We start from the raw sequence: 14,719 nt of genomic DNA on the forward strand, positions 1-14,719 counted from the left end.
CATATTTTTTAATAACATGCAATTGTAAAGTTATTCTGCATACATTAATCTATAATATATCAAAAGTTTTTTTGATGAGAGGTACCCTTTAAAGTCTTTTATGTCTTTTAGAAATGCATTTATAGAAATTGCTGTAGCAGATGACTGACATTGTGCAAAGTACCAATACAGAGGTAGACATTTGTTTTTCAGTTGCCGTAGCTCACAGATGATGACTATTCAGGGACAAGCCTTTTAAAAATGCAGGCCCCACAAAAATGAACTGGTTGCCCTGGGTGGAGTTACTGCTGCCCACTGCAGCCAATGAGACATGTAGTATTACACGGCAGCCATTAAGAATGGTCAGTCATGTAATCTAAGGATGGTTTAAGTCCACAAATTCTGGATCAGAGAAAAAGGTCCTGAGAGGGTGACCTCAATATGTCCTAAAAAGGCATGTGGACAGCGCCTTTAATATAGTTCATGTATTACTAAGCAAGTGTTTCTCTATCAAAGTCTACAGCAACACTAAATAGAGATTACTGCATCTATTCTATGATCCTAAATCCAGCCCTTACATTATAGGTACTATGTTCACATTGCTGCCCATCAGTACAAGCCTCTTATATCTAGGGCTGGGCAGTATGACCAAATATGTGTATCACAGTATTTTTTTAACTTACGGCGGTTCCACGGTATATAACGGTATTTTCACCCCCCGCCCCAATCATGTGACCCGTGCGCGGTGTTTGGCTTCCCCCCCAAATCATGTGACCCGCCAGCACTGTTCTGTTCCCCCCAATTAATTAATTATCAGCCCAGCAGGGTACTACTCACATATGTCACCTGCAAGCACTGCCCTCCTCCTCTTTGTTGGGGGCCGCCGGCGATGGAACTCTATACTGTACGTCAGTGGTCTCCAACCTGCGGACCTCCATTTGTTGCAAAACTACAACTCCCAGCATGCCCGGACAGCCGTTGGCTGTCCGGGCATGCTGGGAGTTGTAGTTTTGCAACAGCTTGAGGTCCGCAGGTTGGAGACCACTGCTGTACGCTGTATAGCTATGCCCGGGCTGCAAAAGATACAGAAAATAAACTTTTACTTACCTATGTCGGCCTTACGCTAGCCGACGTAGGTAAGTTACAGTTTATTTTCTTTATCTTTTGCAGCCCGGGCATAGGGATACAGCGTACAGCAGTGGTCTCAAACATGCGGTCCTCCAGCTGTTTCAAAACTACAACTCTCAGCATGCCCGGACAGCTGTTGGCTGTCCGGGCATGCTGGGAGTTGTAGTTTTGCAACATCTGGAGGTCTGCAGGTTGGAGACCACTGACGTACAGTATAGAGTTTGAGCGCCAGCGGCCCCAACAAAGAGGAGGAGGGCAGTGCTTGCAGGTGACATCTGTGAGTAGTACCCCGCTGGGCTGATCAATAATTGGGGGGAGGGGCTGAACAGCGCTGGCGGGTAACATAGGATTTGTTCCCCAATGTGGGGACAGCGCTGCGCTGGGCTGATAATACATTCCCGAGGGGGAGGGGCCCAACCGGTATTGCGGTATGGGGGAAAATTCATATCGTGCAGCCCAAAAAATTCGGTATTCGGCATGAACCGGTATACCGCCCAGCCCTACCTATATCTAATGAAAAACAACCCCAAACAACTCATAAATATACAATCTTCAGTCACCGTCTCCTTTTTCACTTAAAGAGTACCTGTCATCAAACTGTATTTTCTAAACTACCTCAGATTATATTCCCTAACTAGTCCTAACACCCCTCCTGCCCTTCAGTTTTAAAAAGCTGTTTGTGTAGGTTTGGGTATACGAGCCAGAGGACGCGCTAGATGCGCAAAATATATGTCACTCTTTTCTTGAAAGCACCCGCAGTATGTACCTTCATGGCCGGACAGTAATAAACCACAGATGAAATAAACATGGTGAGTGCAGCCTATTTCTTTTCTACTTGCATGGTGAAATTTGGAGATTCTGTTGCTGCAGGCTATCGCACCTCCACAAAGTACTGGTTGTATTGTGCGAACCACTTCCGGGTCAATCTACACTGCATGACAGAGATTATTAAAGGAGTGTCAGTTCTTATTCTACTTATGAATATGAAAAGTTTAGTTTGGTAACGGGTACTCTTTAAGGTTCTTCCTTTGTGGTTTTATTATAAGAACTGATATGAATAATAGCGTAGATTTAGTTCAATGATAGTCTGCTTTACTCTGCAGAGATACACGTTATGACCGATCAAGTGGCAGCGGCGCTACACGAGTGGTGTGCCATTGTCTCTAGTTGGATCTGCTTGGCTCTCTTCAGAGACAACATGGTTATCCCATTACAGCCAATAGCTTGCCATGCGGCCACCAAAGAAAGTAAACAAAGTGACACAGCACATTTCTGATCTATCAGTTAACAAAAGTAGAACAGTTCAAACCCCACCATTTGGACACTGGTAGCATATTCCTGCAATTTACCACTAAAGTCTGGGCTGCATTAACCCCTTTAATGCATTGCCAAGCACAATCTTGGGAAAAGTGAGAAACAATACCTTTGATGGCAACAAAACCAGTTACTACTTACCTTTTTCCTAAAACAGACTTGTACAAAATGGATAGAAAATAACGTGTTTTTTTTTGCTACTTAACATAAAAATGGATTTTAATTTAAAAGGGAATCTGTCATCAGTGTTACCCGTACCAACCTGTTGGTACAGGTGTATAGTGTGGGTTACACTGATGATAATGATACTTACCTATCACCAATCTGTGGTCCTGTTTGTCTGTTATCCTACTTATTCTGTCGGCAGGCTTGGTGCAGGGCAGGAGCACGCTGAGGTCTCTGTTGCTGCTTCTCTGCTGGGTCCAGCTGTGAGCAGGGGAAGAAGCAGCGGTGACATCAGAATGCTCCTACCGTGCACCAAGCTTACTGCCACAATAACGAAGATAACAGATGAATGGGACCACAGATCGGAGATAAGTAGGTATCATTATCATAAGTGTCACCTGCACTACACGCCTGTACCAATAGGTGAGGGCCGGTGACACTGATAACAGATTCCCTTTAAGTTGAGCCCTACTTACCTGGCAGTACTAAGGACTCCTCCAAGAGATTCAATGAAACTAGGCCCAACAGAGCCTGTAGCTTCATATCACTGCATGGATGCTATCAACTGTTTGGTACAGCAATAGTTGTAACATCAAAACACTCACCTTCTCATCCCAGGGCAGAGGGGTGTCAGTAAGGTTCACCTGTTCTAGGCTAGGGTACAGTCGGTGGCTTCTCTTCCATCCAAGGGCGTCCATCTGTAGGAATAAATAAACTCTTACACGGCTTGATCATTCAAGAGATTACATTCCCCTTTAAGTAACCAACCCGCTATGTGTTACCGTAGGAAGTTCCTCACTGGAGTCCCCTGCTTGTGAGTGAGGAGGAGAGGCCTGAACTTTCCCTGTCTTTCGGGCAGTATCAGTTCCTTCAAGTCTTTCTCCATCTGGTCATATAAAAGAAGGTTACAGCATGGCTATCCTAAGGCAAATAGACAGCTTTCTAGAGCACGAGCCTGTCACACACCGATACATTGAAGATTGCAGGGATATAATGCTACATTGAAGTTTATTGATTTCATATTAGCTGTAGAAAAAATAAAACATAAGCTGTGTCGCTCTTTCTGATTTCTTTTTGTTGAGCAACTCAATATTAGCAAGACTGTAGTTTGCGCCAAATTACTTAAAGTGTACCTGTTACCAAAAACTTTTTATATAATGTAGATAATACCATTTTATATATACTTCTATTATACATTGGATTGAAAATGTTGTATATTTTTTGTGTGAAAAAGTGCTGTCTCTGCAGCTATTGCCCGTGTGTCTCTGTGAGGAGTCCAAACACAGGAAGTGAGGGCAGGACAAGCAGGGCTCTGTACAGGCTCCTGGCTCATCAACCATCCTGCTGTGTGAGCCAGGAGTGTGTCATAGAGCCTCACTGCACAGCGCCCTGCTTGCCCTCACTGCACAGCGCCCTCACTGCACAGAGCCCTGCTTGCCCTCACTGCACAGCGCCCTCACTGCACAGAGCCCTGCTTGCCCTCACTGCACAGAGCCCTGCTTGCCCTCACTGCACAGAGCCCTGCTTGTCCCCAGTGCACAGAGAGCCCTGCTTGTCCCCACTGCACAGAGAGCCCTGCTTGTCCCCACTGCACAGAGAGCCCTGCTTGTCCCCACTGCACAGAGAGCCCTGCTTGTCCTCACTGCACAGAGAGCCCTGCTTGTCCTCACTGCACAGAGAGCCCTGCTTGTCCTCACTGCACAGAGAGCCCTGCTTGTCCTCACTGCACAGAGAGCCCTGCTTGTCCTCACTGCACAGAGAGCCCTGCTTGTCCTCACTGCACAGAGAGCCCTGCTTGTCCTCACTGCACAGAGAGCCCTGCTTGTCCTCACTGCACAGAGAGCCCTGCTTGTCCTCACTGCACAGAGCCCTGCTTGTCCTCACTGCACAGAGCCCTGCTTGTCCTCACTGCACAGAGCCCTGCTTGTCCTCACTGCACAGAGCCCTGCTTGTCCTCACTGCACAGAGCCCTGCTTGTCCTCACTGCACAGAGCCCTGCTTGTCCACCTACACTTCCTGTATGTGGTCTCCTCACAGAGACACACATACGATAGCTGTAGGGACAATGAAGAAAATATTTTTAACCAAAGTATATTACAAATATACATATAATGATATCTACATTATAGAAAATGTTTTAGTTAACGACAGTTACACTTTAAGATTCAGGGTAGGTTCGCATGCAGCAGAACAGCTGTGAATTTTCCTTGTTGTACAGGTAAAATCTGGGATTAGGACAACATTTTGCAAATCCCATCCACATACGGTGGATTTTTTTTCCCATGCAGAAACTGACCTGTGGTGTGTGTTTAGCAATCCCCAGCATGTCAATTTCTGTAATTGATCTGTGGTGAATTTTCTCAAACGATGCCAAAGGGAAAGTCAAAATCTACAATATTATGTACTGCTGCGGATTACCTATGGGTCCGTAGTAAAATCCACAATATAATGTACTGCTGCGGATTACCTATGGATCCGTAGTAAAATCCACAATATAATGTACTGCTGCGGATTACCTATGGGTCCGTAGTAAAATCTACAATATTATGTACTGCTGTGTATTACCTATGGATGTGTAGTAAAATCTACAATATAATGTACTGCTGCGGATTACCTATGGGTCCGTAGTAAAATCTACAATATTATGTACTGCTGTGTATTACCTATGGATGTGTAGTAAAATCTACAATATAATGTACTGCTGCGGATTACCTATGGGTCCGTAGTAAAATCCACAATATAATGTACTGCTGCGGATTACCTATGGATCCGTAGTAAAATCCACAATATAATGTACTGCTGCGGATTACCTATGGGTCCGTAGTAAAATCTACAATATTATGTACTGCTGTGTATTACCTATGGATGTGTAGTAAAATCTACAATATAATGTACTGCTGCGAATTACCTATGGGTCCGTAGTAAAATTCACAACCATGGATTCTGCACCAAAATGACTGGTGGATTTCTCTGTGGATTGTTTAAAAGGGGTACTCCACTGGCAAGCATGGAACTAAATGCTCTGAACGCTGTTTGCGCGCTGCGGGGGTCAGCCACGCCCCCCTCGTGATGTCACGGCCACACCCACTCAATGCAAATCTCTGGGAGGGGGTGTGATGCCTGTCATGCCCCCTCCCATAAGCTTGCAATGAGGGGCATGGCTATGACATCAGGAGGGGGCGTAGCCGACCCCCACAGCGCAAAAACAGCGTTCAGAACATTTAGTACCACGCTGGCCGGTGGAGTACTCCTTTAAGAATGAAAAAATATGACCAATGTGACCCTAACATAGGTTCAAATGCATACATAGCGGAAACACTGAAAGCTATTCCATATGGATTTGTGCACAGAAAATGTTCAGTGGTCTACAGTACCAGGTATGTAGGTGGAATTTCACTAATTCATCCAAGTACTGAGGAATTTTTCACAGAAATTCACCTGAAGTGCCGATTGTTAAACTTGCATCTCATAAAATTCTTTTGTGGATTTTCACTGCAAATTCCACCACTTTTTGGGTATGTTCACATGAGCAGATTTCTTGCAGACTTGATGGGATTTGGACTTCCGTATTGAAGTTAGTAGGGCAGTCCAAATCTGCCGCAGATCTGCACATTTACTGTAAATACCTGTGTAGAGGAAGAGTGGTGCAGTTGCTTCTTCCTAAGGGTATGTTCACACTACAGATTATGAACGGAATCGCGCGAGCGGAGATTCCATTCTGGCGGCCGATGCCACAATACTTCGGCGGTAGGACCACGCGGCACTGCGCCGTCACCATTTATGGCTATGCAGTGTTCGCGGACTTCCACGCAATGAATGAATGAACATGTTCTTTCTTTGCGTGAAACAATTTCAGCAGCGGATTTGCATTGAGGGGGCGTGGCCGGGACCCCCACGATCAGACATTTTAATCCCTATCCTACGGATAGGAGATAAGATGTCTAGGGGCTGAGTAACCCTTTAAATTAGCAGAATTCTCTTTTCTTGTGGTCTTTTTTGCAGGTTTTCACCACTTTCGATGTAGCAGCTGCAAAATCTGCATGCAGCATATGCCCATTTTGGATTTGTAGTGACATTTGCCATGTATGCAGTCTGAAATACTCGACCTTATGCAATAGTCTAGTGTTAGAAAGTCAATGAGCCATAGGAGACATACACAAATACATATGGACACGTGTTTCTAAAGTGTTTTGATGCTTATGGCTCCGTACAGAGAACTGTGAACAGCATCAAAAGATTGTAACTAGAGATGAGCGAACTTACAATAAATTCTATTCGTCACAAACTTCTCGGCTCGGCAGTTGATGACTTATCCTAAATAAATTAGTTCAGCTTTCACGTGTAGGGATCAACCGAATATCGGTTTGGCCGATATTAAATCGGCCGATAATCACGATTTTGGGCATTATCGGTATCGGCAATTACCTTGCTGATAAGCCGATAATGCCCCCCGCACCTCCCCGCCGCACCGCGTCACACCCCCCACCACACCGCCCCGGCCCCATTGCCTCCCCCATCCCCGGTTTTATAATTACCTGTTTCCGGGGCCAACGCTACTTCTGGCTCCTGCTGCATCCTGCGTTACGCTGTGCGCAATGACGAGTGACATGACGTGTGCGACGTCACAGTCAGTGCGCACAGTGACAGCTCAGGAGGACGCCACCGGAGCCAGATGTAGAGTGGACCCCGGGCCCCGGTAATTATAAAACCGGGGATGGGGGAGGCAATGTGGCCGGGGCGGTGCGGTGGGGGGTGCGACGCGGTGCGGCGGGTCGGCGGATGTGGTGCGGCAGATCGGGGGGGGGGGGGGGGGGGTTGACGTGGGCGGTCGCGGCGCGGCAGATCGGGGGGGGGGGGGGCGGTCGTGGCGGTGGGGGGTGCGGTGGCAGTGATAGGACTCAGTCCCGGACAGGCAGGGGGAGAGTAGCGGGTGGCGGCGGCGGCGGCCTATGGCACCGCAAAAGCCACTGCAGTGCATTGAGTTAAAGCGCCCGCTTTAAATCAATGATCTGCAGCGGTGTTGCGGGGGGATAAATAGCCGATAACTTATACCGGAATATCGGTATGAGTTATTGGCCCTAACCTCCACCGATTATCGTCCCTAAAAAAAATTATATTGGTCGATCCCTACTCCTGTGGGCTGGAAAAGGTGGATACAGTACTAGGAGACTCTTTCCTAGGACTGTATCCACCTTTTCCAGCCCACCGGAGCACCTGAAGGCTAAACTAATGTATGCAGGATAAGACATCAACTGCCGAGCCGAGAAGTTCGTGACGAATCGAATTTACTGTAAGTTCCCTCATCTCTAATTGTAACAATAGAATATTCCATTTGCCATCGTTTGGTGGATATAATATGTTAGTAGTCTGTGCATATTGTTATAATTCACAAGGTGAGCCGCAGAGCATGGGTCATGAGGTCAAGATATGGTTGTGGACCACTGCCTTAGAGCACTTACAGCAGTGTTTCCCAACCAGGGTGCCTTCAGTTGTTGAAAAACAACAAGTCCCAGCATGCCCGGACAGCCGTTGGCTGTCCGGGCATGCTGGCAGTTGTAGTTTTGCAACAGCTGGAGGCACCCTGGTTGAGAAACACTTCCTTACAGACAGACAGACTACTGGATACAAGCACTAATCTCATTGATCGTTTACTTCCATCAATCATCAGCCGCACAGGCTCCCACATAACAGGAATGCGTGGGGTCAATGAATGGGACTTTGCTAAAACAAGAATTTGTTTATTCGTTTGACGGTTCGACCTCTTAGACAGGTACTATCTGCCTGTTTAGCCGAAAATCGCACTGTGTAAGGCCGCATGCACACCCTGTTTTTGCTATACAGTTCCCGTATACGGTTTCAAGTTAAAAACAGTACGGAACCGTACAGAAAGCCGTATGCATTGACTTAACATAGTAAACCGTACGTCAAACGCATCATCCGGTTTATTCCATTTTGCGTCTTATAGGGTTTCGCCGTTTTGCTTTACCTGTACCCAAAACCGTAGACTACCATTATTTATTTATTTATTTTTATTTTATTTTTTAACATGGTAGTCAATGGGAACATGCAGAACCGGTTCCATTCAGTTTGCACCATACGGTTTTTGACTTTGCAAAATAAATTTTTTTCTTAGAATTTCAATCAAACAAGTGAAACTTTATTCAAAATGGAGTGAAAAGTTAAAGGGGTTATCCAGCATAAGGTGATTTTAGTACGTACCTGGCAGACAGTAATGGACATGCTTAGGAAGGATCTGCACTTGTCTTGGGGCTAAATGGCTATGTTGTGAGATCACCATAACACTGTGGCTAGCTTTTTGTGAACTGGTATTTCCTGTTTGACTTTTCTCTTTTTTTTTTTACTACAAATCCCACAATTCCATTTTCCTCCCTCCCACACATCAGCCACCCCACCCATTGAAACATAAACGAGCTGCATCCATTCAAAAGACCTGTGGTTTTCAATCAGGGTGCCTCCAGCTGTTGCAATAGTTGCAGATTGATCTCTCTCCCACCAAGCGATCCCTCCACCCAATGAAGCAGACAGGCTCCCTGTCATCAGCTGACTAGTGATGTCAGGTCTCGGCCGCATTGCAAGCTGGGAAAAATCTGAGTCAACAGTCATTTTGTATGCTGTTAAAAAGAAATATTGGAGTGAAAATCACAGGAGAATTGTGAGGAAACCATCACACACAGTTACAGACACTGTATTATGAACTACACTAATGTTACAGCCCCTGTAGCATAGTCAAATAAAAAAAAAATCCTGGAATACCCCTTTAAATACCTCTTTAAAAAAAAGGATGCAACCGGACATCATTTTTCATACCATATACGGGTTGAAGTTTGTACGTTTTGATACAGTTTAGTCCGGTTTTGAGGAATCCATTTTTCTTCAAAAACCTAATACGGGAACTGTATTGCAAAAATGTGGTGTGAATGCAGCCTAAAACAGTCCTTAGACAAAAGATATCAGTCCGCCCTACTTGCATAACATATCACACAGAGAACACTTTCACACTGAAGTATATGGAACCAATATATATCTACAATGCATAAGCGTACGCTGCTTTTTTTTTTTTTCCCCTGAAAGCCTTTATGTGGAATAGTACAGTCTCTTGAGCAATAACGTACAACAAATAGAAGTTATACCCACCGGAGCCAAACAAATTCTCTTTACTATCACTGGTTTAATGGGCGCCTACAGGAACCTCTGAAGCGTGAGCATTCTTGCTAAAAACAGGACAGACACTGCAGTGTGAAAGTAACATAAAGGCCTTGTTCACACAGTGTAAAAAAAACAAGGATTCTGACATGGATCTCACACTGCAATCTGCAAACCCATAGGGATTCCACTTCCCATTGTTTTTAATAGGAATCGGCTCTGCAAATCACAGTTTTTCTCACAGATTTATAAAGAATAACACAAAAAAAAACAATCTCTCATCACATCTTTGACAAGTGCGGATTCCACTCCAGGTAGATGTGTGTTAGCCCCATCGAATAAGAGTAACCTACATCCGAAACCTATAACTGATTCGCAGCACGTATCACACATCTGCGGTACAAACCTAAGGCTATGACTATTGCATCTGACTGAACAACAGGTATTTCAGACAGACAGACTTCAGATCCGCGGTTATCCGTCTAATATCCTATGTCAGAATACAACATAAATGTCTAGAAATCCTATACTCCTGGGCACCGGTTATAAATAACTTTAGGAGTCCACCCACAATGATCTGCATAGGATGAGCTCACATAGTATACTTGCCCTCTGTACTGTAATGATAACTGTCTATATTAGGATATTAACGCTCGGTGCTGAAGCCATTGAGCAATAACACCCATTAAAGGGGTATTTCATGAAAAAAAAAAAAAAAAAAAAAAAAAAAAAAAATGTTTTGCTGGCTCCAGGAAGTTAAACAGATTTGTAAATTACTTCTATTAAAAAATCTTAATCCTTCCAGTACCTATCAGCTGCTGAATTACAGTTGTTCTTTTCTGTCAACAGTGCCCTGTGCTGACACCTCTGTCTGTCTCGGGAACTGTCCAGAGTAGCAGCAAATCCCCATAGCACAGTTTGGACAGTTCCTGAGACAGACAGAGGTGTCAGCTGAGAGCACTGTTGTCAGACAGAAAAGAACAACTTAACTTCAGCAGCTGATAAGTACTGGAAGGATTAAGCTTTTTTAATAGAAGCAATTTATAAATCTGCCAGATCCGGCTAGAGTAAGTGCGCAAGGCGCACGAAACAACTAATTCTGGCAGCCCCGTTCTCCACCCCACTCCCCCGCCTGCTACCTGTATCCTGTTCCCGAACGGTGATTAAAAGACATCCTGCATGGTGAGTGCCGCCTTCTGTGCTTCTTTGCTTTTGGACTGTTTATCCTCATTGGTTGAGCACTGCCGCTATAGGATTACAAGTGCCGCCTCCTTTCCAGTGAACTGTCCGTACCTACCCTTACACTTATTTTTGTCAGTGCCGGCTCTTTCTTCTCTGCATACACAACTAATTTACAAATCCGTTTAACTTTCTGGAGCCAGCCGATATGAACATTTTTTTTTTTTTTGTCATGGAATACCCCTTTAAATCAAATCAACTGGTGACAGAAAGTTAAACAGATTTGTAAATCACTTCTATTAAAAAATCTTAATCCTTCCAGTACTTTTTAGGGGCTGTATACTAAAGAGAAATACAAAAAAAAGAAATGCATTTCCTGTGATGTCCTGACCATGGTGCTCTCTGCTGACCTCTGCTGTCCATTTTAGGAACTGTCCAGAACAGGAGAAAATCCCCATAGCAAACATATGCTGCTCTGGACAGTTCCTAAAATAGACAGCAGAGGTCAGCAGAGAGCACTGTGGTCAGGACATCACAGGAAATGCATTTCTCTTTAGTATACAGCCCCTAAAAAGTACTGGAAGGATTAAGATTTTTTAATAGAAGTGATTTACAAATCTGTTTAACTTTCTGTCACCAGTTGATTTAAAAAAAATAAAAAATAAAAGAAGGTTTCCACCGGAGTACCCCTTTAAATATCTAAATGACTTCTAAAAACTACAAATAAGGTTGTCCAGTCCAGCGTAATGCAGAAACTATATGGTCTCACATTGCGCACTTATATCAGAGCATTTATATCAGGGGTCTCAAACGATGGCCCTCCAGATGTTGCAAAACTACAACTCCCAGCATGCCCAGACAGCCAACGGCTGTCTGGGCATGCTGGGAGTTGAAGTTTTGCAACATCTGGAGGGCCACAGTTTGAGACAACTGATTTATATGGTACCACTAGGTTTTATGCCTGGCTGCTAAGTTACATTATGGGGCACAAAAATTATTTTTTTTTTAAAAGTGGTGCAAACGTGTAGTTCAGCTCTTGAGCAAGGAAAGAGTTAATGAAGCATCCCAAACACATAGGCGGTCTCTTCCTGGCACTCCGAGAGACTGAGAGCGTGCCCAGACTAAATAGAGACTGCTCTGAATGGAAGCCTTTCATCGTAAACCCCCCTCTAGTCCCAGTTTGGAAACCTAAACCAGGCACCATGAAACCAGTCACTTCAAAAAGAAGAACTAGTCACCGATATACACTTACAGATCATATAAGATCAAAGGCAGCCCATCCCCCCGCTTCTGGTGGACTACAGTAACACATGACCAGAGACCTACTTACTTTAAGTAAAACATGTTGCTTCTTGCTGAGTAAATCCAAACTTTCCAGCCCCAAGTATAACCTGCCCTCAGTATAACCCACATCCGTCTAGAAGTGCAAACTGCGCTGCCTCTGTATACAGCTGGTCCTGTTGTATTTGACATTTTGTCCCTGGGAAGTGTCTTGGTTTATAATAGGATATATGAATCCAAATTACCCATAAAGGTATTCCCCGGGTTAACAAATAAATTTCTCAAATTCCCATTCAGGCTTACGCCCTCCTGGGACTAATATCCCAAGCTCGGGAACCCTATAAGTTAAAATATAACTTTTATTAGTTTTATTTATTTATTTAAATGTATAGGTAGGGCTGGGCGGTATACCGGTTCATACCGAATACCGAAATTTTTGTGCTGCATGACATGAATTTTAACCCATACCGCAATACCGGTTTGGCCCCTCCCCCTCGGGAATGAATGAATCAGCCCTGCGCTGCGCTCTCCCCACATCAGGGAAATAATCCTATGTGACCTGCGAGCGCTGTTCTGCCCCCCCCCCGCCCCAATTAATTATTAGCCCAGCGCTGTCCCCATCAGGGTACTACTCACAAGTCACCTGCATGCGCTGCCCTCCTCATCCTGTTTGTTGCGGCCGCTGGCGCTGAAACTCTATACCAGTGGTCTCCAACCTGCGGACCTCCAGATGTTGCAAAACTACAACTACCAGCATGCCCGGACAGCCAACTCAGCAGGTTGAAGACCACTGCTCTATACTGTGCGGTATCCCTATGCCCGGGCTGCAGAAAATAAACAAAATAAACTTTAACTCACGTCCCGTTGGTCCGGTACCGGCCTCACTAGTTTCCTGGGGATGCCGGTGCATTGCCGTGGAATGAGATTTGCCATAGAATGAGATGGTCCGCCTCCATCACATCCTATTGGCTCTCTCTTGTCACGTGACATATTTAAACGTCACGCATCGATGCGCACAGTAGTGTCAGTTTGGCTATCACAGGGAGAGGATCTCCTCACCCTGTGATAGCTGAAGCTGTACGGAGCTCTCATGGCCTCTGTGGCCCGACAGAAGTTCACACATGTACGCAGCTCATACGGCTGCCTCATATACATTTACTCTATTATTACATCCACAGCGCTATCGGGATCCCTATGCCCGATGGCGCTGTCATCAGTGTGCGTCCCCACGAGCGCCCCACGCCCGCAGCTCCACTCCCCGTCCCCCGCAGCTCCACTCCCCGTCCCCCGCAGCTCCACTCCCCGTCCCCCGCAGCTCCACTCCCCGTCGCCCGTAGCTCTACTCCCCGCCCCCCGTAGGTCTACTCCCCGTCCCCCGTAGGTCTACTCCCCGTCCCCTGTTAACGCTCAGGGAGAGATCCACAGCCTATGGGGATTCCTATGCCCGATGCCGCTGTCATCAGTGTGCGTCCCCGCGAGCGCCCCACGCCCGCAGCTCTACTCCCCGTCCCGTTAACGCTCAGGGAGCGGGGAACAGAAAGTAGAGCATCGGGCGCAAGTAAAGTAGTACTGCGCATGCGCAGCACTACGCGAATAACTTAACCTGCGCCCGATGCTCTACTTTCTGTCCCCCGCTCCCTGAGCGTTAACGGGACGGGGAGTAGAGCTGCGGGGGGCGGAGGACGTGGAGTACAGCTGCGGGCGTGGGGTGCTCGCGGGGACGCACACTGATGACAGCGGCATCGGGATCCCGATAGCGCTGTGGATCAACAGTAAATGAGGCAGCCGTATGAGCTGCGTACGTGTGTGCACTTCTGTCGGGCCACAGAGGCCATGAGAGCTCCGTGCAGCTTCAGCTATCACAGGGTGAGGAGATCCTCTCCCTGTGATAGCCAAACTGACACTGCTGTGCGCATCGATGCGTGACGTTTAAATATGTCACGTGACAAGAGAGCCAATAGGATGTGATGGAGGCGGACCATCTCATTCTATGGCAAATCTCATTCTACGGCAATGCACCGGACAGCCGTCAGCCTATCACCGGCCGCAGCGACGTTCCGCCTCGGCCGGTGAGAGGTTGAGCACACTGTCATGTAAGAAGCCAGCTTCTTACATGACAGTGGGCTCAGCCTATCACCGGCCGAGGCGGAACATCACTGCGGCCGGTGATAGGCTGATGGCTCTCCGACGTTCCCGTCCCCAGTGTAAGGCCGACGTAGGTGCGTTAAAGTTTATTTTGTTTACCTTTTGCAGCCCGGACATAGGGATACCGCACAGTATAGAGTGTCAGTGGCCGCAACAAACAGGACGAGGAGGGCAGCGCTTGTGGGTGACATGTGAGTATTTACCCCGATGGGGATGTGGGTTGATAATTAATATGGGGGGCTAGAAAATACCGCTATATACCGTGGAGCCGCCAAAAGTTTAAAAAATACCTTGATAAACACATTTGGTCATACCGCCCAGCCCTATGTATAGGATTGGTGAGAATACAAAACAATAATGTGAA

At 46.2% G+C, this 14,719-nt stretch overlaps 1 protein-coding gene across 2 annotated transcripts in view; it reads right to left on the reverse strand.

Moving 5' to 3' along the window:
• The window catches only part of B4GALNT4 (beta-1,4-N-acetyl-galactosaminyltransferase 4), an 87,549-nt gene that overhangs the window by 64,071 nt on the left and 8,759 nt on the right, over window positions 1-14,719 (reverse strand). For both annotated transcript variants that reach the window (XM_056526887.1, XM_056526888.1), the window contains exons 3-4: window positions 3,369-3,472; window positions 3,192-3,284 (exon numbers count right to left, since the gene is read on the reverse strand). In XM_056526887.1, coding sequence (XP_056382862.1) covers window positions 3,192-3,284; window positions 3,369-3,472 — 197 coding nt within the window. The remainder of the gene's footprint in view (window positions 1-3,191; window positions 3,285-3,368; window positions 3,473-14,719) is intronic.

Source organism: Hyla sarda, chromosome 6 (genome assembly GCF_029499605.1).
Source record: "Hyla sarda isolate aHylSar1 chromosome 6, aHylSar1.hap1, whole genome shotgun sequence".
NCBI classification, from domain to species: domain Eukaryota; kingdom Metazoa; phylum Chordata; class Amphibia; order Anura; family Hylidae; genus Hyla; species Hyla sarda.